Below are 27,820 nucleotides of genomic sequence, written 5' to 3' on the forward strand. Positions count from 1 at the left end.
AAGTATGACAAAGACAGGAGAGATTGGAGGGACTATTCAACGGTGTGAAATCAGTCTCTTCACGACTCTGTGAACTGTCAAATTTTTTAAACAGGTAAGTGGGGGAGGGGTACAATATGTCAGATATGTTTGTTACTGCAGACAGAAAAACTACAGTAAGATTATTTTTAAAGAAACTGCCTCTTTGAAGAAGATCAAAAAGACAGTTGAAACGTTTCCAAAAATACAATATATTTTCCTGGGGTAGAGTCTTATTCATTTGATAACCAGATTTTAGTAAACATCACCTCCTGTGTAAAAGAGGAAGAAGTAGTTAAGCCATATTAAGTACTACTCCTGTCACCATATATGTTCACTGAGCCCTGCAGAAATCTCACTGAAAAAAAAAATTTCAACTGAATTGGCTCTATATAGGACTAAACTAATATTTTTTAAAATGGAGTTATATAAAAGCTAAGAGTATCCTGGGAGTTTACCTCTGAAAGTGTCTTATGCAGCAAGGAGCTTTGGTTTTTCAACCTGTGAGCTTCATCCACAACAAGAACACTCCAAGGGAAGCTGTGAGGGAAAAATCCAAGCTTTCAGTTTTGTGTAACTCAAACATATATCTCACAACCAAAAGTCTTACCACAAAACCATGACTCTTGCTGGGAAGACTAATAGCAAGCCCATTCTATTAGAAACACACCCAAATTGCCTTCTTATTTGAGAGCTAACCATGTACATAAGACAATCTGGATAAGGTAGTAAAATTAAGGAAATTTATGGGAAAGATCTATGCATTGAAGGCAGAAAGAAAGGAGTCGGAGACATAAAGCAAAAGAAAACGCTTATGACCACCTACTATGTGCCAGACACTCAGCTTGGGGCTTGAGGTATGTTATTTAAATCAAAAATATAAAGTGAGCAGACATTATTGTACCCATTTTAACAACACAGACTAAAGCTCAGAAAGGTAGATGACTTGGTCAAGGTCATAAAGCTAGTATGAGGCAGAACTGAGATTCAGACCCAGAAGAAAAGCCAAGAGACAGTGGTGTCACAGTAGCTAAAAAAGTATGATTTTAAGATGGGGACGTGGTGAACACGATCAAATGTTACAGATAGTAGGATACATCATTGGCTCTGTTAACGTGGCAGTCGTTGGTAGCTGTGCCAGAGCACTTCTGCAGCATGATAGCTACGACCACAAACTCTCAAGAAGTCATAAAAGCACATCCTCTGCATATACTCCTGGGAAGCTGTTTTTCCCACCAAAAAAATTCAAAATATGGAAAACTATGTATGTATGAATATGTTCCAAGCTCCATTATTTAAAACAGCAAAAAATTGAAAATAATAATAATAGGTCCAATAATGGGTGACAAAATATAGCATTTTAAATGATAAATATGATTATGTTATAATATAAAGGCCTATATAACTAAAAAAGGTATTATATATCTTTTTCACAAATGTGAAAACCATGCAAAAGATAATAAAGTGGAAGTTAGAAGGTTTTTAACTTTTTATTTCATTTGTAAACATTCTGTACTCCCACTACATTATTTTTATACTTAAAAAACTAAATGTATATACAAGTAAAGCAGAATATTGGGAAGACAGTAGGTATGGAAATAAAAATCCCTCAAATATTAGAGGAAGATCTTGAGCAGAGGTTGGCCTTAGAGGAAGAAGCCTTCTTCCTCTGAGGCCACAAAGAAAATCCAAAAAACGGGTAAAATTCCAGCAGGAATTGGGATCATTCCTGCTGGGTAGCAGGACCAGGGGCTGCACTGAAGGATAATAAAGAATAAGAATGCAGCTGATGTTGGACACTGGTCATGAGATAAGGTGTGAAAGTGGCTGCAGTACAGTGCCTGGCTCCTGTTTGAATTACCATTCAAAATAGATTAGGTATTAATCTATTAAGATTATTATGGTATTATTAAGGTATTAAGAACTAGATATTCAGGTTTTTACACACCGCAAGCATCCAATAAAAAGTGTATTCAATGAAACAGACTTCAGGGAGGTGGATCTGGGCTCAGTGAAAGAAGGAGGTCAAGTCACTCATCAAAGGACACGCCAAGGGATGTTTCCTGGAGAGGATGAGGCACAGGGAATTCCAGCACTGAACAGAAAGTGGGACAAAGTAACTTCTAGTCCCCTTGATCCAAAGATTTTGTAAGTCTGCTGTCAAAAAATTTTCTGATTTTTCATACTGTTACATGCACAGTCTCAGCTCTCTATAAGCTTTTTTTTTTTTTTTTTACATCTTTATTGGAGTATAATTGCTTTACAACAGTGTGTTAGTTTCTGCTTTATAACAAAGTGAATCAGTTTTACATATACACATGTTCCCATATCTCTTCCCTCTTGCATCTCCCTCCCTCCCGCCCTCCCCACCCCACACCTCTAGGTGGTCACAAAGCACAGAGCTGATCTCCCTGTGCTATGCGGTTGCTTCCCACTAGCTATCTATTTTACGTTTGGTAGTGTATATATGTCCATGTCACTCTCTCTCTTTGTCACATCTTACCCTTCCCCCTCCCCAAATCCTCAAGTCCATTCTCTAGTAGGTCTGTGTCTTTATTCCTATCTTGCCACTAGGTTCTTCATGACCTTTTTTTTTTTCCCTTAGATTCCATATATATGTGTTAACATACTGTATTTGTTTTTCTCTTTCTGACTTACTTCACTCTGTATGACACACTCTAACTCCATCCACCTCACTACAAATAACTCCATTTCGTTTCTTTTTATGGCTGAGTAATATTCCATTGTATATATGTGCCACATCTTCTTTATCCATTCATCCGATGATGGACACTTAGGTTGCTTCCATGTCCTGGCTACTGTAAATAGAGCTGCAATGAACATTTTGGTACGTGACTCTTTTTGAATTATGGTTTTCTCAGGGTATATGCCCAGTAGTGGGATTGCTGGGTCGTATGGTAGTTCTATTTTTAGTTTTTTAAGGAACCTCCATACTGTTCTCCATTGTGGCTATATCAATTTACATTCCCACCAACAGTGCAAGAGGGTTCCCTTTTCTCCACACCCTCTCCAGCATTTATTGTTCCTAGATTTTTTGATGATGGCCATTCTTTTTTTTTTTTTTTTTTTTTTTTAAAGAAATTCACGTCCCTTTATTTATTTATTTATTTATTTATGACTGTGTTGAGTCCTCGCTTCCGCGCGAGGGCCCTCCCCAGCTGCGGCAAGTGGGGACCACTCCCCACCGCGGTGCGCGGGCCCCTCACCATCGCGGCCCCCCCCGCCGCGGAGCACAGGCCCCAGACGCGCAGGCTCAGCAACTGTGGCCCACGGGCCCAGCCGCTCCGCAGCACGCGGGATCCCCCCAGACCAGGGCCCGAACCCGCGTCCCCCGCACCGGCAGGCAGACTCCCAACCACCGCGCCACCAGGGAAGCCCGATGATGGCCATTCTGACCGGTGTGAGCTGATATCTCATTGTAGTTTTGATTTGCATTTCTCTAATGCTTAATGATGTTGAGCATTCTTTCATGTGTTTGTTGGCAATCTGTATATCTTCTTTGGAGAAATGTCTCTTTAGGTCTTCTGCCCATTTTTGGATTGGGTTGTTTGTTTTTTTGTTACTGAGCTGCACGAGCTGCTTGTAAATCTTGGAGATTAATCCTCTGTCAGTTGCTTCATTTGCAAATATTTTCTCCCATTCTGAGGGTTGTCTTTTGGTCTTGTTTATGGTTTCCTTTGTTGTGCAAAAGCTTTTACGTTTCATTAGGTCCCATTTGTTTAATTTTGTTTTTATTTCCATTCCTCTAGGAGCTGGGTCAAAAAGGATCTTGCTGTGATTTATGTCATAGAGTGTTCTGCCTATGTTTTCCTCTAAGAGTTTGATAGTGTCTGGCCTTACATTTAGGTCTTTAATCCATTTTGAGTTTATTTTTGTGTATGGTGTTAGGGAGTGTTCTAATTTCATACTTTTACATGTACCTGTCCAATTTTCTCAGCACCACTTATTGAAGAGGCTGTCTTTTCTCCACTGTATATGCTTGCCTCCTTTATATGATAAGCCTCTTTAGGGCAAAGATTACATTACACTCCCTGGCTGTTCTCAGAGTGTGCAATGCAGTAATACAAAGTATAACTTTGCCAAATACATGAACCTAGTTGCAGGGCAGGGATAAAGAGGCAGACATAGAGAATGGATCTGAGGACACGGGGTGGGAAGGGGAAGCTGGGGCGAAGTGAGAGTAGCATCGACATAATATACACTACCGAATGTAAAATAGATAGCTAGTGGGAAGCAGCAGCGTAGCACAGAGAGATCAGCTTGGTGCTTTGCGATGACCTAGAGGGGTGGGATAGAGAGGGTGGGAGGGAGGCTCAAGAGGGAGGGGATATGGGGACATGTATATGCATATGGCTGATTCACTTTGGTGTACAACAGAAACTAACACAGTATTGTGAAACAACTACACTCCAATAAAGATCTATTAAAAAAAAAAAGACTAAATCCGTGTTCTTAGAGTTCATACTAAGTAAACATTATAGATGTCTCTTTATTATTTAGGTTCTTAAATTCACCTGGAATGGATTGAAGGCAGATGATCTAATATAGAAAGACTGTATTTCTGCTGAAAATGTGCAACTCCAGTGCACCGAGATACTTTGTAAAGCTCTCTTATGAAGAAGCTCCCCAGCACTGAGTGGTGGGTTTGGATGTCTGCTTTGCCATTTACTAGCAATGTGCCCTGGGATGGGTCACCTAATCTCTTACCTTTCTCATCTATAAAACGGATGATAATACCCACCTTAGGGTTTTCATGAAGATTAAATAGGATAATTTATGTAAAGTACCCAGTAACATCTATCTCCCAATCTTCTTGTCTGTTGAGACTTCCGATATATTGCCTTGTATTATGGATATCTCTACCCTTCTTACCCCTCTACTGGAGTTTATGTCCTCTTAGTGTCACTCTATGGTTTACTTTCCTGGTATTGCTGATAACTCCCAGAACAGTGTCTTTCCAGGGGACACATCTTCAATAAATATTAAGTTGGATATTAATAATAAAAAAGAAGTGAGAGGGAACACATATACTTTTCCTAAGAAAAGTAAGGTAATATGCTTACTTAAATGAAACTTAAGTGAAACAAAAACACTAGATGGAAGTCATGAAATCTATGACTGAGCCTTTAGTGTTTCAAAATAAGATGAAAATAAAAATCCAACTCAGAAGAACCTGGATAGGAAATAACATTGAAAATATTGATAAAGCACTTTGAAAAGTCTCCAAATATTAAAGATGTAAACCCCACCTAACTATGTCATAACTACACATGCTATGGAGAATGAAACTCTGTCCACATAACTTCTTATTCACCTAAAACTAGCTCTTGTTTGATTTACATGGTGACTGTTGTCTTAACCACATACTGCAACACCTTGTCCCCACTGCCAGGTAGTACTAAGAGTTACATCTACGTTCCCTGCACTTCACGAGCTGAGGAGAGGCCTGAAAGCCAATTCACTGGAAAGAAGTATACTTAAAAATCCCTTTCTGAAGAACCTAGGCGCAAGACGGGTATAAAGACACAGACCTACTAGAGAATGGACTTGAGGATATGGGGAGGGGGAAGCGTAAGCTGGGACAAAGTGAGAGAGTGGCATGGACATATATACACTGCCAAACCGTAAAACAGACAGCTAGTGGGAAGCAGCCGCATAGCACAGGGAGATCAGCTCGGTGCTCTGTGACTACCTAGAGGGGTGGGATAGGGAGGGTGGGCGGGAGGGAGACGCAAGAGGGAAGAGATATGGGAACATATGTATATGTATAACTGATTCACTTTGTTATAAAGCAGAAACTAACACACCATTGTAAAGCAGTTATACTCCAATAAAGATGTAAAAAATAAATAAATAAATAAAAAGCTAATTTTATAGTATCTTTTAGGATACTTCCAGGAAGAGGCTCAAATAATTCACCTACTGTGTTGTAGTAAAATCTCCACAGTGCAGTCCTGAAAGGTGTCTATGCAAGTTGTGATGTAAAGAATCTAGTATCTATTAACCACCCACCACGTATACCTTATCTTATTTAATCCTCACAACAAACATCCAAGGTAAAAATTTCATTATCCCCATTTTACAGATGAAGAAGCTGAAGTTCACAGAGGTTAAGTAATGAACCCACAGATTTACACCTAATGAGTAGGGGGTTAGACTGTAAGACTCCTGCCACGCCGCACACCAGATAAGACTCATGGATGACACATCAGGAAAAAACGCAAAGTGCTAAAATGTGAAGTAAAGACGTGACTTTCATGATACATTTAAGGCAATTTCTGAAGTAGTGCAACATACTCACGACTTTAGAAACGATGCATCTTTCAAGCAAACCTGAAAAATTAAGGAAGATACATTACAAAGGCTGATATTGATATAACTCTGATATTAATAAGCTAACTTTTTATTAACTCTCCTAAACTACAGGATTTAGCTAAGTCTTATTCATTCACTACGTAAGAAATTCTGAGCATAACTTCTAAGTAGCACCATCTTACAGACAAACAAAGGGAGGCATGAATGAGTGGAAGGTCTTGCTTACAGTGACCTGGACAGTCTTAGCTTGAAGAACAAGGACTTAAACAGGGACTGGAACTAAGTGTCCTCCTTTCCCACCCTCCAGTAACAAGAGACGATGCCTCAGCCCAAAAAACCCTTTCCCCTGCCTGCCTGCCTCCTTCTACTCATCGGCCAAGAGGCAGCTCAAGTAGTACCTACCTGGGAAGCCTTCCCCCTTGATCCACCAGGACAGAGAGGGAGAGATAGCTAACTAACTTGGAGCACAATGGTCTTTCGCTTCCTTTGCTCACAGCCTCTCTGTGAGAATCTAATAAAGGTAGACCTTCTTCTCAGAACAATATGAACCCTCAAAAAAAAAAATTAAATATAATTCCAGTAGATTCTGCAACTTCTAAGGTCCCAGGTTAAGAGTTCTGGCTGTAGAAAAACAAACAGATACCTCATAGGTAGTTAGCAGCACATGAAAACGTGACTCCTGCCTTAGGTCTTGCTGTAGGTGGGCTCTCTCCTCCTTGTCACCTGAATATGTTACACAGGAAAGACCTGGAGCAAATCTGAATCCAAGAAAAGAGGTAGATGAGCACAAACATAGAGCCATGGAAAAGGGGTGCATGTCTGGAAAATTACTTTTCATGGAAGGATTGCAGATGTGCAGACCCCAGGATGCCCTGCAGTCAGAATGAGTCCTGGGACCCTGAACTCTTACCTACAGCAATGGGTAAACCTAAGGGTAAGTCCCCGTGTGAAGAGGGAGACATGTCAGATAAACATCTAAAAGGGCCTTGTGTTAACTGTAAAAAAAAAACTATTTTTCCACGTTCGTTACTTCCTATGAAGTGTCACTATATCACTATGAAAAAGATGGTTTCTTCCTTAGTTCAGCAAAATTTACTAAAAATGAGTACTGACCTTCAAATTGACAAAAGGTAACAATAACATCCATTGGACCCTCCCCCATCAGATCCTCAGTCTCTATCTACACTGTCTCATGTCAGAGTTTTCTGGAAGAAATAAACTCACTGCTTAGGACAATATGTTGTTTTATCGTATTTCACATAGCACCTAGAAAACAAAACCTTAATGTAAAAAATAAAATTTCAGCAACATCTACTCTTGTACCTCTCCATCTCTTCTTTCCAGTTGCTCAAAACAGACAAGGGACAAAGAATCAGAAATGGTCCTTCATCGTTTAATCTTCCCGCCAAGTAAATGAAGAGAGCAATAGTCTGGAACACAGAAAAGGAAGGCGGTTTTGACCACATTTCCAAGTGAGAAACAACGATAAAGTCCCCACAACCTTGTAGAGAACACTTACAATCGCATCAAAAATAATAAAACACAAACACAAATTGTTGTAGAAGACTTGCTTTACAAAAAACAAAAATAATGTACAATCCTCCACACATTAGGAGAGTCACCCATTCCTAGAGTGAAATCAGGTAAGCCTCAATATGACTGCCAAAGAAATGTATGGTACTCAATTACATCAACAGTCAACAAGCAATGGTGCTCAAAATTTATGTAACTGAACCTTTTATACAAAGGAAAACATCAGGAAAGACAATAGAAATCAACAAAAACAATGCAAATGATGCACAAGGTCAGGAATGCTCTAAAAACATAAGGTAAGAAGTATCAAGACTTGACTGCAAAGAGGCCCAACCATGTGGTGGCCTCTTGCTGTTGGCCAGCATCTCCTAAGAGACAATGTTTTCCTTCCTGCCTCCATGTGCATTGATGGTGCACCTTCTATTTACTAGGCACTATTCTGAGCTCTGGTATATAATAGTGAACAAAACAAACAAAACTCCTAGTTCTCCTGGGGCACACATTCCAGTGAGGAAAACAAACAATAATATAGCCTCATGAACTCAGGTCAGGGTCTAAACTGAAAATCTTTGTAAAGCCCAATAGCTTATTTTAGGATATGGCTATACACACTTTTAACCAGAAAATTTTCTTTAAAAGGTTGCTGTGATACATAGAGAAAATAGCACTCTTTTATAAAACAAAAAGTTTGAGGGCCCACCGTCCCCAATGGCTGAACTGTTTCTTAGAAAAATCTATCCTAAGGATATAATCCAAAATCCTAAGAAAGCTATACAAGCCCAAAGATGTTCCTATAGAGGTTAATTTAAATATCACAAAAGAGGGGAACTCTCCATTCCTCATCTGTAGAACATTCAAGTAAATTATGATCAATTCCCTTGATGGACTATTATGCAGCCAATAGAAAATAATCACTGTGAAGAATATAAAATGGAAAATAACAATTACTATTAGATTAATAAAATGCAAACTATATGTGCACTATAATTTCAACCATGTAAAACACATATTGCTATTCATGATTATGGCTAGAGTGCTATGGTTATGGGTTTTAACTGATAATACGTTAATTTCATAATGGAAATATTTTTCTTTTTTAACTACCCATGGTTTCCCAGCCCAGATTGTGCCCAGACAACCACCCAATAAGTATTTACTGAATTAAAACCATTCTGTTTAGTTTGTGCTGAAGACCCTATTTAGAGAAAATTTATCTTTTATTATCTTAAACCAGCTATCTACAAAACAAATTTGGATTCACTAGTGGATTCTTCCAAACATTTAAGGAAGAAACAGTAACAACTCTACACAAACTCTTACATAAATCTGAAAAGGAAGGGATACTTCTCAACTCACTTTATGAAGCCAGATTTACCCCAATACCAAAACCATACAAAGACATTACTCAATGCAAAATTACACAGATGCAAAAATTCTAAACAAAATTTTAATAAGATGAATTTGGAGGCGTGATTTTTAGGGCACTTAAAGTAGAGCTATATGAACACCATGGGAAAGGCAAAGGACATGTGGAATTTGCTGGCTCTGAATCAAGTCTGGGCGATTCCAATGTCCATGGCACAGGAGACTGCAAGGAGAGCTCTGTACCTGAGTACAAGAGTCTGTTAGCCTCCCTCCCAGAAACACTAGGAAACTTACCTTTGTTCCATAGCTCTCAGTTCAGGAATATACTAGAACCAGAATTATTGCCTGAGAAACCTGAGGGTAATAAATGAGGTACCTGGGGCTACCATGCTCGGAGGTCATACTGTATCCTGAATAACCACAAGATTGATGAGGTACACCTGGATTAGATTAAGGCGTCTCCAACACATGGTCAGCCTAGACTCTGAGCAGAACTGCTCCAGCTTGACGTTTATGGATGTGAGGTTAGAGGGGGCAGGTTAAGCTTCTAAAAGGATTAATGAGAACTTTACTCACTCTGTGGGTTCACTGATGAAACCTTTTTGGAATCAAGAAACCTACAGTTCCATGGTTTCTGCTCAAGTTGCCTCTATTGTGTATCCTGACTGCACTGACTTTCTTTGGTACCTTATAGATGAATAAACCTTGTGTGATGAACCCAAGGAGTATCTGTGTCTGGACTTTTCATCAATCCAAGCCTACCACTGACATCTGTCAACATGAGCTGTATTGGTGATCATCCTACTGGAAGCATCAATCTCAACATGCAACCTGCTAATCAATGCCCAAGGAAGTCACATCTAATTCTCCAGGTGTCTAGACTATATCCTACAATTAGATGGCCAAGGTATTTTGGAAAACATAGAGTATTTCCTCTGTACTTCTCTAGCATGGCAGAGAAATGGGAATTAGCCCCACCACCCACTGAGGAAGGGAGACTAATATTAGAAATGATCCAGTTATCTTAACTAGATAAAATATTACTAAGGAGGGCAGAGTCAATTTGATTCCTGGGACAGGTATATTTGCTTTATATAGAGAAAAACCCTGCCCATTAATTGTGATTCTATATGTCGAGTGATAGATAACATAAAGGTAGTGACACAGTTCAAAACCATCTCCATGAAGAGAAAAGTCAAGTCCAAGGTCATGATCTCTTAACAAAGGTTCAGGCATTTTACCTCTTAGTATAAAAATACATACCAACAGCTGGCAGCTAAAGATAGTAATGAGTCCTGTGGAGGTACTTCAGTAGAGGTGAACAGGACTCACTCCACAGTAACATACCTGGCAGGTCTTACCCAAGCCCATCTCATCTCCCAGTATGCAGCCATTCTGACAATGGAAGCGTTGGGCTAGCCAGTTGACTCCCTCCAGCTGATAAGGGCGTAGATGGATCCCTAGAAATAAAAAAAGCAGCAAGTCCAAAGAGCAGACATTTAAGCATACACACAGGCTATGCTTAAGACTTCGACTAAAGAACACAGCCTAAATTCCCATACCCCAAACCTTACGGGCCACATCCTTTGCTGAGAAGTTACAGATATGCAAATATTTGCTGACTTCCAAACTACTTTTTGAGCAGACTTAATCACCACTATAATCAAAGCCCAGAACAGCCTGTCAGTGTTACAGGATCCACTTGACAGTTGAGAAAATCAGCCTGGGATTAGGCCTGTAGACTGCCTGAGTCTCATGCCAGTGTCCATTCTAGGAAATGAGGCTTTACTGATGCAATACAACAGCAAACAACACATGGACTGTACATGTGTCTGCTTGCTTAATTGCAACGATGTAAATTTGCCCTCAGGTGCTAAAGGAAAAAAATCAAGACAGGACAAGATTAACTCATGCTTCAATCAAGAAGCAGTGCTGTTAAGAATGGAAACAATGTTACATAGAAGGTGTTTTAACAGTGCACAGGGACAACAGAAAATGTCTGAAATCCACATAGAGCTTCTGCCGTCTGTCTTTTCTCTCTCTCTCTTGAAAAAAAAATCCAATTTCAGAGAACAGCCATATCTTTGGGAGACGGAAGACCCCAAACATACTTTATAGAAAAACTATTAACAGAAGTAAAACTCTGGTTTGAACTCATGACATTTAAAAAGAAACTAAACAATATATAATTGTAGAACATTAAAAAGATTAACGAATTATTTTTATTAAACACTTACTAAATACCACGGAGAGTAGTAAACACTGTACATAAGTTACCCCATTTAATGGTGATAATGATCCCATGCACTAGGTATTATCCGCATATTGTACGTTAGAAAATTCAGAAAATCAAAGAAGATTAAAATGTGAAATCTGGAGACTTCTGCTTTTGGGAAGATGGAGATGTTCTTTTCCCCATTCCTCTTGCTAATACAACTAAAACTCCTGAATATTACAAAGAAAAGGAACATAATAAGATGACTCTGAAAAGGTGGGGTGAAGAAGGCAGACTGGTTAGTAACCTCGGGACCCAGCAAACAACACAGTGATGAGTTCCCTGGGTTTCTTTTTGCCTCATATATCCCAGACGTAGAGGTGAAGAAATTGGTCACCCAGAAATGCCAATGGACATAGAAAGAAAAAAAAAAAAAAAGCCCACAAAAGCCTACTCCCACTAGCCAAAGGAAAAGGGACAGCCTAGAGAGACAGAAAATGTAAACTTTTAGACAATAACCACTCCAGTTAAGCCAAACACCACAGGGAAAAAAAGTGGCCCCACCACATCAGCAAAGGCCAAGTGGGAGCCTAGACCTCCACCCTCAAGAGGCTGTAATGAAGTTCCCCAACATCGCCAGCAGGAAGGTACCAGAGAGGGCTAGGGAGGGAGCCAGGGTTTTCATCCCCACTCACCAATAATGTGGCCATCCCCACTCCACTTCTCCCTCCCATGCAGGTCAATGGAGACCACATAGTGAGCCTGGACTTCTACCCCTACTAGATCATATGAGCCCCCTCCCCAACTACCCCTAGAAATGGTGTCAAAGGAAGCCCAGTGGAGACTCAGGATTTTTATCACTGCCTAGAGGTAATGAGACCACCCCTACCAGTGTCAGTGGGGACCAAGTTGGGAGCCAGTACTCTCATTCTCACCCAGAAGTAAGGAGGAACCCCCCTCCCTATCCCCAGGTATCAAGAGAAGCTCATAGGGGGAGCCTGACTTCTATTTCCACCTGGTAGTAACAAAGCAGCAACCCCCCTTCCCCTGCCAGAGCAGCATGAAACAGACAATTGAACAGAAGGTTTAAATAAGATCCTGAGTCTCAAAACATAACCCAAAAATTTCCAGGTTTCAATAAAAAAGATCATACATTATACCAAGAACCAGGAAGGTTTCAAACTGAATGAAAAAAGATAATCCACAGATGCCAACCCAGATGACACAGATGTTACACTTATTTTGAAGCAGCAATGATAAAATGCTTCAACAAGCAACCATGAACATGCTTAAAACAACTGAAAAAATAGAAAGCCTCAGTAAAGAAATAGAAAGTCTCAGCAAAGAAAAAGAAGATATTGAAAAATACAATAACTAAAGTAAAAAGCTCAGAGGACATACTTGATAGCAGAATGGAGAGAAGAAAGAATCAGTGAACTGTAAGACAGAACCATAGCAATTACTCAACCTGAACAATGGAGAGAAAACAGACTGAAAACAAATGAACAGAGCTTCAGGGAACTGCAAGTCTCTAACAAAAGAACTACATTCATTCATTGGCATCCTGGAAAGAGATGAGAAACAGGACAGGGCTAAAAAAGAGTACTCACAAAAATGGGTGAAAACTTCCCACAATTGGCAAAAGGCCTACAGATTCAAGGTGAATGAACTTCAAACATAATAAAAGAATAAATCCAAAGAAATATATACCAAGACACATCATAATTAACTTTCTAAAAACTAAAGACAAAGAAAATATCTTGAAAGCAGCCAGAGAAAAATGACATAAGTTACCTAGAGGGGAAAAACCAGGAGGCTATTACCCCAACTGTCAGCTCCAAGACCCTACTGCCTCAGCTGCAATCCATGCCAGAAAGTGGATGCTCAGTACCCTACCCAACCCCGCTGAGGTTAAGAGTCACGGCCAAGAGAAAAGTAGAAAATTTAAATCCCTCAGGGACGGCAGCCTTTCTCCCTCACTTTCCTCTTCCAAATCTTCCACAGTCATCTGCTAGGTGGAAGTCAAGTCACAAGCACAACAGAACTCCAGGCAAGTCTCGGAAATGTCTTTTTCTTTCTAACCTCTAGGAGGCAGTAAGGCATGCTTGGGGGTTGGGGAAGAAATAAATTTGAGGGACTTCCCTGGTGGCACAGTGGATAAGCCCCCGCACTCACACTGCAGGGGGCCCAGGTTCAATCCCTGGTCAGTGCACTAGATCCCACATGCATGCCGCAACTAAAGAGCCTGGCTGCCAAAATGAAGGAGCCCACAAGCCACAACTAAGGAGCCCACCTGCCACAACTAAGACTCGGTGTGGGACTTCCCTGGTGGCACAGTGGTCAAGAATCCACCTGCCAATGCAGGGGACACAGGTTCGAGCCCTGGTCCGGGAAAATCCCACATGCCACAGAGCAGCTAAGCCCGTGTGCCACAACTACTGAGCCTGCGCTCTAAAGCCTGTGGGCCACAACTACTGAGTCTGCGTGCCACAACTACTGAAGCCTGTGCACCTAGAGCCTGTGCTCTGCAACAAGAGAAGCCACCGCAATGAGAAGCCTGCGCATTGCAACGAGGTGTAGCCCCTGCTCGCCACAACTAGAGAAAGCCCGTGTGCAGCAATGGAGACCCAGCACAGCCACGAATGAATGAATGAATGAATAAAATAAAATAAACTCCAAATGGATTAAAGACCTAAATGTAAGACCGGACACTACAAAACTCTTAAAGGAAAACATAGGAAGAACACTCTTGGACATGAATCACAGCAAGATCTTTTTTGACCCACCTACTAGAGTAATGGAAATAAAAACAAATGGGACCTAATGAAACTTGAAAGCTTTTGTATAGCAAAGGAAACCATAAACAAAAAATGACAACCCTCAGAATGGGAGAAAACATTTGCAAATGAATCAACAAAGTATTAATCTCCAAAATATACAAGCAGCTCATGCAGCTCAATATCAAAAAAACAAATAACCCAATGAAAAAATAAGCCGAAGACCTGAATAGACATTTCTGCAAAGAAGACACACAGATGGCCAAGAGGTACATGAAAACATGCTCAACATCACTAATTATTAGAAAAAGGCAAATCAAAACTACAATGAGGCATCACCTTACACCGGTTAGAATGGGCATCATCAGAAAATCTACAAACAATAAATGCTGGAGAGGGTGTGGAGAAAAGGGAACCCTCTTCCACTGTTGGTGGGAATGTAAATTGATACAGCCACTATGGAGAACAGTATGGAGGTTCCTTAAAAAACTAACAATAGAATTATCATATGACCCAGCAATCCCATTACTGGGCATATACCCTGAGAAAACGATAATTCAAAAAGACACATGCACCCCAATGTTCACTGCAGCACTATTTACAAGTCATGGAAGCAACCTAAATGTCCATCGACAGACGAATGGATAGAGAAGATGTGGTACATATACACGATGGAATATTATTTAGTCATAAAAAGGAACGAAATTGGTTCATTTGTAGAAATGTGGATGGACCTAGACACTGTCATACAGAGTGAAGTAAGGAAGAGAAAAACAAATATCGTACATTAATGCATATTTGTGGAATCTAGAAAAATGGTACAGATGAACCGGTTTGCAAGGCAGAAATAGAGACACAGATGTAGGGAACAAACGTATGGACACCAAAGGGGGAAAGGGGGGGTTGGATGAATTGGGAGGTTGGGACTGACATATATACACTAATATGTATAAAAGAGATAACTAATCAGAACCTGCTGTATAGCACAGGGAACTCCACTTCGCTGTTCAGTAGAAACTAACACAACATTGGAAAACTACTATACCCCAATTAAAAAAAAATTCAATAATAAATATTTGGTTCCAAGGATATTTTTTAGTATTATTTAAAACAACAAAAAAAGAACCTAAATACCTAAATAGAGTGGCTGGCTAAATTACAGCACATCCATACACCGAAATAGTCTGTAACTAGTAAATATGATATTGAAGAAGACTAAATGATAATAAGGAAAAAAATTATGGTTTCCAAAAAGTATGTACATGAAACCCCATTTTTGCACTTCTCCCTCAGTCCCTGCTCCACCCTGGAAAAGAAAGAAAAAAAGAAATTACATACACACATATGCATGCACAGACCAAGAAATGGCAGGATAGATAATAAGATGTTAACAGTAATAGGATTATGTATATTACTGTTTTTTCTTTATGCATAAAATATTACCCTAAATGATTTACAGAGAACATGTACTACTTCTGTCAATCAGAAGGAAAAAAAATCAGTAACCATGTTTAACCAACTCACAAAGAATAGTTTCTAAGAATATTAATTTATTCTGGCAAATAGAAATAGGAATTTCAAGTTATAAGATTAAATGGTTATTCCTCTAAGTATACCTATCTTCTAATTTTTTCTTTCCCCCCACTATTCACTTATCCATGCCCACCACCAAGTTTCCACATTTGTCTATTTGCTTCTTCATTCACTCACTCTAATTCATCCAGGCAAACTTGCAACCTCTTATCTATCTTCTCAATTTCACTACAGTAACAGCACTTGTCCATATGTATATTTCTCCAAGTGTATTACTGACAGTCCAGTATCAATGTGCACATTAGAACTAGCCTTCTCTCACACATAGTATTATACCCAAAAACACATGCAAGGAAATAGGCAAACACACAAATAATCACGTATAAACTTTGGCTCTATAAACATATAAACTTTACACCAAACTTAAAAGCATCAGTCTGTAAATTCATATTTAAGTTGGATACATACTCCTCACAGACACAGGGATACCATTTTCATAGACTCAGAGCCTCAAGAAGGGAGAGGTCTTTCTCTTCCATGTCTGTATCCTATCCATTTATCTCTTCCCACCCCTCTTCTAAGTTGGACATAGAACTGCCCCTTTTGTTTCATTCATAACAAAATCTCACACTTCCTTCGTATTTGCCACACAGTATGAGTTCAATAAATACTTGTTTATATTTTTGAAATCACTCAGACTCCAGTCTAGAAACTCTAGGAGAGCAGGGCCCGCATTTGTATCCTCATCTCTGCACCTAACATCCTGCAGCATGTGGCTCTCAGTAGCACTCAATAAATAATGAGTTAACGACTATTTCATTATTATTGATCCGAGATTAAGACAGTTAAGGCACAGCACTGCGTTCCCCATTTTATAAATAGAACGAGTATGGGAGCGGTTAGGTGGTGAGTCAACAGCAGGCCAGGAACTAGGACCTGGGTCTCTCCGTCCTATGACCTCCATCCAGAGATGCGGTCTGCCCCCCTGCCTGCAGACCTCAGGGGATGCAAGTTTTCGCGCTTCGAAGTTTCTAGGGAAAGGTTACTATAAATAAAATAGCTACATGCAGTAATGAGCTTATAAACTTTGCTTAGCTGCATATTTCAAATTATAGCGTCGAGGGAGAATTAACCAGTGGAGTATTATCAAAGAACTGCGCGCGCACGGTAAACGAAGAAGAAAAGTGAAGCTTGGAGAAGAGTTCTGATAGTTTTACACAAGCAACCAGTTAAACCCCCCAAGCCAGGCCTCCAAACCCACCGGAACAGAAATTTTAAACCCACACCCTTGCGGCGCCAGGACGCCCTCCGCTTCTTCCGAGAGGACGGTCCTACCTTCCGGACAGGGGCCTCACCAAGTTCCCCTCCCCAGGGCCAGCGTGCCGGGTGGCGGGGGCCACGGGCGGGCCTCGCTTCCCGGCCGGGAAACACATTCCTCCCGCGTCCGCAGGCCCCGCGCGCCGCGCAGGCGGGGTAACGGCTACCTGGCCCCAGGCGGGGTTCCTCTCCGCCCAGCCCCACCGCAGGGGCGGGAAAGGAAGGCCCTGTTGCCCGCAGGTTAAAAACCCACAAGACGGTCCACCCGCGGCGGCGCCGGACCGTTCCCGGCGCCGGGTCCCGGGCCGGGAGAGGAGAGTCCCAGAGTCGGCCGACGTAGCCGGAAGTTTCCCCGCAGCCACTAACCTGTCAGGCCCCACTGCCGCAGGTCCTGCTCCTGCACCCGCGCCCGCGCCGCCTCGACTCGGTTCTCGCTCTGAAGAGTCTGTAGAAAGCCGGGCATGTCGCCCTCGCGGGTCGCAGCGCCCTCACGCTCCATCCAGCCACGGCGAGGCTCCGCCCTGCGTCTCCCCGCGCGCTTCCTTCCCGATGTTCGCGGCCTGACCCCCGGGCGCCGCCGCCACCAGAGGGCGCGTCCTGCGCTGAGGTCTGGGCGCGGAGAATGCCGGAAGGTGTCCTACCCGCTGCTGAGGAGCGCTTGCAGCCGCGTGCGCGTGGGGCCGCTCGATTCTCACACCTGTGCCTCTGGCTGTGCTTATGCCCTCTTTAGGCGACTGATGACCTGAAACACTCGTCACTCACTTATTATTTAATCAACATTGACTGTCATGTGCCAGGTGCTCTGCTGGGCTCTGGGGTTATAGCATTCAATAAGACATCGTCTCTGGCCCTCAGCAATTCACAGCAAGATTGTAAAGTTCAGTTCACACGAGTAATAAATTGGCTTGGGCCCTGAAATCCTCTTACTTACTCCCTGTTGTCTGTAGGCTGGAACTTCTGAATGGTAGAAAATTAAAATCATGAAAGATGTCGTTGCCACAATGGGTTTCTTAAGTGAATTATGGGGAGCGAATTGAAGCGATGATTGTGAGTCACCATGACTCAACATAAACTTTAAGTGGATTTAAGATGTAGTGATTTATGATTAGTCGTGTACCGCTAATACAAATATTATGATAACAACCAAATACCTGCATTTATTGATGCGTTAGAGTTGCTGTCTCATTTAATCCTCCCAATAACCCTATAAATAGGTACCATAATTGTTCCTCCACAGTTGAAGAAACTGTGACTTGGAATGGTAATTGACAAAGCTGGAACAGGAGCCATGTTATTCTCTGGGTAATGTCATAAGACTACTGAATTCCCATTTAGGTTAATCTTGGTGCTTCCACCTTCAGTAAACACAGATTAAAGTTGCACTCCCCACGTCTTCACCCCCTTTAAATAAAGGGGGAAACTTAGCTACAAAGGAGATGTCTTCAGGTTGGTTTATTCATAAAAACTCAAAGCACTGTTTGTGAAGCTAGCTTTGTGTCTTGAGTCATTCTGTAAATACTGATTGAACATCTACTATGTGCCAAGCACTCTTTTGGCACTGGAGATGGAGGCCACTGATCTCATCTGTAGAACATTTAAGTAAATTATACTTATATTAAGTTTATAGTTTAAGCTTATATTTCAAAAGGAGGAGACAAGTAATAAGCAAATAAAATCAGGTAGTGATCAACGTTAAGGTGAAAGAGAAAGTCACTTAATGGGGCTACACTGATTTCCTACCTGGGTGTTTTCTCAAAACCTTAACATAGACTTGTGCCCTTTGCTGGCTTCTCTGGAGGGGCTTCTGTCCTATGTGGCTGCTCCTGAGTGGCGTTTGCATCCTGGCCTCTGTGTTTGACTTATTTCTTCCCCTCTAGGCTCTGTGGGTAGACTTATCCACTAAAGCAGCAATATCAACCACCTGCAGCTCAAACAAAAGGGTGTTCATTATTTTTCACTTAAAGTACATTTGTTTTTGTATAATACCAGAGATAGGATACTAGCTATAAGCTAAGTGTTCTGTTGGTATATTTAGTCTGGCATCTAAAGCACAGCTAGGTAACTGTATAAAGGTAACTGAGAGACTCCAAGTCAGCTAGTTGAGATGATGCCTATAAGTTTACTCTGAATGCTGTATGAAAAGTCTATAGAAGAGAGCAGAGTGGAAGCAGGGAGACCAGTTTGGAGACTGTTGCAGGTGTCTGGGCAAGAGATGATAGTTGTTGGGTCACTGTGGTGGCAGTGGAGTGGTGAGAGGTGGTAAGATACTAGATATTTTTAAAAGGTAGAGCCTATAAAATACACTGATTCAGGGACTTCCCTGGTGGCGCAGTGGTTAAGAATCCACCTGCCAATGCAGGGGACATGGGTTCGAGCCCTGGTCCAGGAAGATCCCACATGCCAAGGAGCTGCTAAGCCTGCGCGCCACAACTGCTGCGCCTGCGCTCTAGAGCCTGTGAGCCACAACTACCGAGCCTGCGTGCCACAGCTACTAAAACCTACGCACCTGGATCCCGTGCTCCGCAACAAGAGAAGCCACCACAATGAGAAGCCCGCGCGCTGCAAGGAAGGGTAGACCCCACTCGCCGCAACTAGAGAAAGCCTGCGTGCAGCAACGAAGACCCAATGCAGCCAAAGATAAATAAATAAATTTTTTTTAAATTTTTTTATTTTTTTGCTGTGTTGGGTCTTCATTTCTGTGTGAAGGCTTTCTCTAGTTGCGGCAAGCGGGGGGCCACTCTTCATCGCGGTGCGCGGGCCTCTTACCATCGCGGCCTCTCTTGTTGCGGAGCACAGGCTCCAGACGCGCAGGCTCAGTAATTGTGGCTCACAAGCCCAGCTGCTCCGCGGCATGTGGGATCTTCCCAGACCAGGGCTCGAACCCGTGTCCCCTGCATTGGCAGGCAGATTCTCAACCACTGCGCCACCAGGGAAGCCCAAAATTTTTTTTAAGTTTAAAAAAAAGTACACTGACTAAGTATTTGAGAGAAGTAGAGGAATAAAGGGTGATTTCAGGGATTTGGCCTAAGAAAATGGTAGAATGGAGTTTCCATGTATGGAGGGGAGAAGACTGAGAATCAGGAGGTTTGAGGAACATGAAGAATTCATTTTTGGATGGAGTAGCATGAAATGGTTACTAGATATTCAAGTATAGATTTTGAATAGATAATCAGATTAGTCTGGAATTCAGGGGAGAGACTGGAACTGAATGTATAAATATGGAAGTCCTCATTTTAAGATAGACCTTAAGCCTTGATACTAGATGGGTCCCCCTAAGAGATGACTGAAACTATAAAAGAGACTAAGCCTTGGACAACTAATATTTAGAGGTCAAGAAGATGAGGCAGAACCAGCAGAAGAGACTAAGAAGAACAGCCTGTGACATAGTATGAGAACTAAGAACATGCTGTCCCTGAGCCAAATGAGGCGTTTTAAGAAGTGAGTGATTGTGTCAAATGCAGCTAAGAGGTGGAGTAAAGATAGGATAGAGAAATAACCACTGGATTGGGCAATATGGTAGTCATTGTTGACCGTGACCAGAATGATTTCTGTATACAAAAGTGGGTTTTAAAAATGGAATAGGAGGAAAGAAAGTGGAGACAAAATGTCTCACGCCTCTTTCAAAGAGTTTTGCTGTAAAAGGGAGCAGAAAACTGGGAGCAATAACTGAAAGGGGAAATAGGGTCAAGGGGAGGGTTGTTTTGCAGATGGGTGACATTAGAGCATATTGAAAGCTCAGGGAAAAACAATCGAGAGAAAAACTGATGCTGCATGAGTGATGTCCTTGAGTGAGAGGAGGTGGGACCCAATGCACGAGTGGAGGGGTTGGTCCAGATAGGAGCATGGACAGTCCACACATTGGAACACACAGAGGCACAATGTATGTACAGAAGTCGTGGGGAGAGCACATGGAAGATCTCTTCTGTTTTTGTTGTTTATGTGAAGTAAGTAACAAAGTCATCAGATGAGCTTGAGGAGGGGGAGTGGGGTTAGAGGTTTGAGGAGGGAAAGGTGTGAAATAATTGTCTGGGGAAGTGGGAGAGTGAATTGACTGGAGAAAAATGCCAAACAGCAGCAAGGGACACTTGAGGTTTATGGTCGCGAGACCAGTCTGCATAGTGTGTGCTGGGTACAAGTGAGGAATAGTTAGAGAACTGGATTTTACCAGGTTGGATTTTTCCAGATGAATACAATAAATAGTGGTTATGCTAGCCACATCCCCAGTGTCTGGAATGGAGGTGAACAAGTCACCTTGCAGGGAAAATGTCCCTGCACTTACAGAGCTTAGATTCTGTGTTGGAGACAGACAAAATGGTGGTGGCGGTGGGGAGGCGGTGTACAAGTGAGTTATCAGGTAGTATTAGTGCTAATAAGATGGTAAAAATAAAAAAGGGTAATAGATTAAGAGCAGGACTGGGGAGCAGCTCTGTATTGGATGGGTTGAAGAACACGTCACTAACAAAATGACATTTGAGCTAAGATCTGAATGATGAGAAGCCAGCTATGTGAAATCAGGAAGGAGCGTGTTCAAGGCAGAGAGACCACAAGGGTGAAAACACTGAGGCAGGGTTAGCAAGGGAGTAATAGATTCTTTTAATTGGTGAGGGTACACTTGAGAGGACCGATGTAGGGCTGAGGGAAAGAGAAACACTGAGACTGACGCCCAGGGGTTTCTGCCTCAGGCAACTGGATAGATGTTGACGCCACCACTGAGACAGAGAATATAGGAGATAAAAGCTGGTTTGAGGAAGAGAAGATAATGATTTCACTTTTAGATATGTTGAAAATTCAACTGTACCTAGAAGAGTGCCTGACATAATAAGTATTGCTGAATGTTTGAATGAGGTATCTGTAGAACAATTCTAAAATCCAGGATCTATGATTGTTATAACCTTGAGGTACAGAGAGGATATTTCACAAATGGGTAAACGAAGGTGCAGTGAGTTTAGGCAACTTGTCCAATGTTTTCTAGTGAGTCAGTGTTAACTTCCAGAATAAAGTACAACCCCAAGTCCTGTTTCATTCATTGCTCAGGTTATATAAGCATGGTGTTCATATTAATTCTTTGATTACACCACAGAGAAGGTACACCCTCTGCCAACGGCAACCTGATAAGATTAATAGTATCCAAATCATGTCAGTGATGGGCTTTGGCATATGCCAACCCTACCAAAACATGCATGATCGAGCACAGGATAGTGAACAAGTTGTGTTTGCTGTCTGTTATGTCCCTGCTCTGTTGGGTCACAGCAGGACACTAGCTGGCAGCATCTAGTGAGTCAGATATGGAGCTTGAGTAAAAGTTGTGACCATGGGTGAAAATTTGTACAGACTTCTTGTTGAGTACATGGACTTAGACCTTTGGGCTCAGGTTAGGATTACGTCAGTGCCCTATGTCAGTGGCCTAGTGACTGCACTAGGATGAAAGGGGCTACAATCTTAAGTACCCCCTTCTGCTGTGGTTGACAAGAGCCCAAAGCCCACTCATGCCCTAACCCCACAAAGCTGGGTCTTAGGTTTGAAAAATGAGCACACCTGCAGCAGACATGTATTCCTGAGACACTGTTATAACACTGATGCCAGGGAGTTCTCCCAACACCATCACTTCAAACTACTCAAAATTGTCATGCACAATTAATACTCATAATCAAAGAGTTTTAACAATAAGAGAGTGCTTCTGGAAGGCCTATGATACACAATAATTTATAATGAGGATAAAATAGCTACCCCATAATGGTGTTGTTAAAATTAAATGAAATAATTTTTTACAAGGAACTAAACACAAATTTGAATGTCCAGGATATTGTGAAGGAACAAAAAAGTTAAGTTGGGAATGAGCCTGGTGATCACCTAAGTATCTACATCTTACCAGTGGAGACACGAGAAATCAGGATTTATCTCTCATTGTTGAGGTCCCATTGTAACCTCATTTGCTCGGGGAATCCACAGGCAAATGTTCCATAGTGTTTTTCTCATATGTGTGGCGCATAGATACGGATTCTGAAGGTAAATAAAAACACACACTCACACATAGAGTGTGGGATGTCTACTCAATGGTGGGGTCGTGGGGTCATGGATAGCCAGCTTTGATAGATGGTATTACTGTTCTCAGCTATTCACTTTCTCCCCTATAAGATGATTGTACATTCAGCCCTTAGCTAATAGACTTCAGTGCCTCCCAATAGGCAGGGTCCGTATGATTTGCTTTGGTCAATGGAATACAAGTGGATGTGATGTACTCTATATGAGCTAAAGCTTTAAATGTGCTTGCTTAAATTGTTCCTACCCTTTGCCAAGAGAGCTATAGAAACCAAACAGGGGCTGTGCTGGTTAAACTCTTTCCTAATCTTCCCATGTCAGTACAATAAATTCGTCTCATTCAAAATAAATTCTTAAAAATATACTTTAAAAAAATATATGTATGGGGCTTCCCTGGTGGCGCAGTGGTTGGGAATCTGCCTGCTAATGCAGGGAACACGGGTTCGAGCCCTGGTCTGGGAAGATCCCACATGCCGTGGAGCAACTAGGCCTGTGAGCCACAACTGCTGAGCCTGTGTGTCTGGAGCCTGTGCTCCGCAACAAGAGAGGCCGTGACAGTGAGAGGCCCGCACGCCGCGATGAAGAGTGGCCCCCGCTCGCCGCAGCTGGAGAAAGCCCTGGCACAGAAACGAAGACCCAACACAGCCAAAAATAAATAAATTAATTAATTAATTAGTTTAAAAATATATATATATATATATATATATGTATGTATTAGTCCAGGGGTCCCCAACCCCCCAGCCGCTGACTGGTAGCGGTCCACAGCCTGTTAGGAACCCAGCTGCACAGCAGGAGGTGAGAGGCGGGCGAGAGAGCAAAGCTTCATCTGCCTCTGCCGATCGTTCCCCATAGCTCCCATTATCGCCTGAACTATCCCCTCAATCCGTGGAAAAACTGTCTTCCACGAAACCAGTCCCTGGTGCCAAAAAGGCTGGGGACCACTGTATTAGTCTACAGTATGGTGTCCCATAATAGAATCCTTGGCCATCTTGATGAACATTTATGAAGTTATTTCAAATTTTTCACTATTTTTTTTTTTTTTAATTTTTATTTATTTATTTATTTATTTTTGGCTGTGTTGGGTCTTTGTTTCTGTGCAAGGGCTTTCTCTAGTTGTGGCAAGTGGGGGCCACTCTTCATCGCGGTGCACGGGCCTCTCACTGTCGCGGCCTCTCTTGTTGCGGAGCACAGGCTCCAGACGCGCAGGCTCAGTAGTTGTGGCTCACGGGCTTAGTTGCTCCGCGGCATGTGGGATCTTCCCAGACCAGGGCTCGAACCCGTGTCCCCTGCATTAGCAGGCAGATTCTCAACCACTGCGCCACCAAGGAAGCCCAAATTTTTCACTATTAATGCCACCTGATACTTGAACTCGATGTGCCAGGCCATGTGCTGAGCACTTTACATATATATTATTTTCTCTGTTCCTCACAACAATGTACAGGGTAGGTAATATTCTATTCCTCATTTTACAGATGAGAAAGCTGAGTCACAAAAATATTAAGTTGCCTGAGGTCAGAAAAGTAGTTAGTGGTAGAGTCCACATAGTCCGGCTCCAGCACCTAAGCTATACCCCAAACAATGCTACAATAAACATCTTTGTTTATACACATGTAACTATTTCTGCAGGAAATCCTGGAAGGGAATTGGTGGTAAAAGGAACTCACAGTTTTGATAAAATTGTTACACATGAAAGCTTAATTAATTAATCTTCCACCCACAGTAGACGAGCATGCCCACTTCCATCACTTCTCCAGTTCTGAATATGACCAATCTTTTTGTTTTGTTTTCCAATCTGATGAGGAAAACATATAATATTACCTAAAATTTCTTTGGTTACATGTCTGAATAAACTAATTGGCCGTTTTTAGTTCCTACTATTTGAATGGACTGTTCGTATCATTTGCTTATTTTTCTACTGTTTTGTCGTTTTTTAATAGTTGTGTGAAGTTCTTCATGCGTTTTGAATTTTAATCTTTTGTTGAATTCCTTATTTATCATTATTTATATACAGAGTTTTGAATTTGCATGTGTAAGACTTCTCCTTCACTGTTCTTGGATTTTGGTCTCTTACTTATTATAAATGCCTTCCTTTCCTCCCAGATTATACAAATATTTTCTTTTTTTTTTAAATATTTATTTATTTATTTATGGCTGTGTTGGGTCTTCATTTCTGTGCGAGGGCTTTCTCTAGTTGCAGCAAGTGGGGGTCACTCTTCATCGTGGTGCGCGGGCCTCTCACTATCGCGGCCTCTCTTGTTGCGGAGCACAGGCTTCAGACGCGCAGGCTCAGTAGTTGTGGCTCACGGGCCTAGTCACTCCGCGGCATGTGGGATCTTCCCAGGCCAGGGCTCGAACCCGTGTCCCCTGCATTGGCAGGCAGATTCTCAACCACTGCACCACCAGGGAAGCCCCACCTTTTTGTTTTATTCAGGATGTTAATGGATTGGATAATGCCCACCCACATGGGTAGAGTGATCTTCTTTACTCAGTCTGCCAATTCAAATGCTAATCTCATCTAGAAACACCCTCACAGACACACTCAGAAATAATGTTTTACCAGCTATCTGGGCATACCTTAGCCCAGTCAAGTTGACACTTAAAATTAACCATCACAGTAGCCTTTTCATTTTAGTTTCTTTCACTTAGTAACATGCATTTAAGTTTCCTCCATGTCTTTTTATGGCTTGGTAGTTCATTTCTTCTTAACACTGAATAATATTCTGCTGTCCAGATGTACCACAGTTTATTTATCCATTTGCCTACTGAAAGACATCCAAGTTGCTTCCAAGTTTTGACAATTACAAATAAAGCTGCTATAGAGACTTCCCTGGTGGTCCAGTGGTTAAGACTCCATGCTCCCAAAGCAGGGGGCCAGGGTTCCATCCTTGGTCGGGGAACTAAGATCCCACATACCGCAACTAAGCCCACGCACCACAACTACTGAGCCTGTGCACTCTAGAGCCTGCATGCCGCAACTAGAGAAGCCCACATGCTGCAACAAAGAGCCCACGTGCTGCAACGAAGACTCAGCGCAGCCTAAATAAATAAATAAATAATTTAAAAATGAAAAACAAACAAATAAAGCTGCTATAAACATCTGTATCAACAAAAGACTCCAAATAGCCAAAACAACCTTGAGAAAAAAGAACAAAGCTGGAGGCATTACATGTCCTGATTTCAAACTACATTAAAAACCTATAGTAATCAAAGCAGTATGATACAAGCATAAAAAACAGACACATAGACCAAGGGAAGAGAGTGGACAGCCCAGAAATAAATGCATATGTATACAGTTAACTAATCTTTGACATGGGTGCCAAGAATATAGAATGGGAAAAGGATAGTATCTTCAATAAATGGTGTTGGGAAAACTAGATATCCACATTGCAAAAGGATGAAATTAGACCCCTACCTTATACCACTCACAAAACTAACTTGAAATGGATTCAAGACTGAAATGTAAGACCAGAAATGATAAAACTCTTTGAAAAAAACATAGGGAAAAGCTCCTTGACATTGGCGTTGGCAATGATTTTTTTAGATCATCCAAAATCGCAAGCAACAAAAGCAAAAATAAACAACTGGGACTACATCAAACCAAAAAGCTTCTGTACAGCAAAGGAAACAATAAAGGAAATGAGAAGACAACCTACAGAATGGGAGAAAATATTTGTAAATCATATATCTGATAAGGGGTTGATATCTAAAATATATAAGAAACTCATGTAACTCAATAGGAAGAAAACAAATAATCTGATTAAAAACTGGACAAAGGATGTGAATAGATATCTTTCCAAAGAAAATATACAAATGGCCAACAGATAGATAAAAAGGTGCTCAACGTCAATAATTATCAGGGAAATGCAAATCAAAACTACGATGAGCTATCACCTCATACCTGTTAGAATGGCTATTATCAAAAGAAATATATGTAAGAAATAACAAATGAAATGTTGGCAAGAATGTGGCAAAAAGGGAACTCTTGTACACTGTTGGTGGGAATGTAATTTCGTACTGCTATTATGGAAAACAGTATGGAGGTTCCTCAAGAAATTAAAAATAGAACTATGATAAGATCCAGAAATCCCACTTTTGAGTATGTATCTGAAGGAAGCAAAATCAGTATCTGGAAGAGATATGTGCACTTCCATATTCATTACAGCATTATTCACGATAGTCAAGATATGAAAACAGCCTAAGTGTACACCAAAAGGTGAATGGATAAAGAAACTATGTTATATATACATACAATAAAATATTATTCAGCCATAAAAAGGGAATCCTGTCATTTGTGACAACATCGGTGAACCTAGAAGGCATTATGCTAGGTGAAATAAACCAGAAGGGAAAGATAAGTATTGTATGCTATCACAAATAGTAGGATGTGGAATTATTATATGTGGAATCTGAAAAAAAAAAAGTTGAGCTCATGAAAACAGAATAGATCGGTGGTTACCAAGGGCTAGAAGGTAGGGGAAATGAGGAGATGTTGGTCAAAGGGTATAAAATTTCAGTTATAAGATGAATAAGTTCTGAGAATCTAATGTACAGCATGGTGGCTATAGTTAATAATTCTGTGTTGGATAGTTGAAATTTGCTAAGGAAGTAAATGTTAAGCTTTCTCACCACACACACACAAAAGGTAACTATGTTAGGTGATGGATGTGTTAATTAACTTGATTGTGGT

At 41.4% G+C, this 27,820-nt stretch overlaps 2 protein-coding genes across 4 annotated transcripts in view; one reads left to right on the top strand and one right to left on the bottom strand.

The window, feature by feature from the left end:
* CHD1L (chromodomain helicase DNA binding protein 1 like) overlaps nt 1–17,714 on the bottom strand; it is a 52,427-nt gene extending 34,713 nt beyond the window's left edge. Inside the window, exons 1-6 of one of the 3 annotated variants that reach the window (XM_082367449.1) lie at nt 17,461–17,681; nt 10,600–10,712; nt 7,678–7,784; nt 6,998–7,112; nt 6,341–6,372; nt 477–558 (exon numbers count right to left, since the gene is read on the bottom strand). In XM_082367449.1, the coding sequence (XP_082223575.1) occupies nt 477–558; nt 6,341–6,372; nt 6,998–7,112; nt 7,678–7,784; nt 10,600–10,712; nt 17,461–17,593 (582 nt within the window). In that variant the 5' untranslated portion in view covers nt 17,594–17,681. Of the gene's footprint in view, nt 1–476; nt 559–6,340; nt 6,373–6,997; nt 7,113–7,677; nt 7,785–10,599; nt 10,713–17,112; nt 17,132–17,460 lie in introns of those variants that run through there. The other 2 variants (XM_082367448.1, XM_082367447.1) reach the window with 2 other exon arrangements.
* The window catches only part of FMO5 (flavin containing dimethylaniline monoxygenase 5), a 254,114-nt gene that overhangs the window by 177,188 nt on the left and 49,106 nt on the right, over nt 1–27,820 (top strand). The gene's annotated exons all lie outside the window — the stretch shown is intronic.

The sequence above is a fragment of the Balaenoptera borealis genome (assembly GCF_965194805.1).
Source record: "Balaenoptera borealis genome assembly, chromosome: 1".
NCBI classification, from domain to species: Eukaryota; Metazoa; Chordata; class Mammalia; order Artiodactyla; family Balaenopteridae; genus Balaenoptera; species Balaenoptera borealis.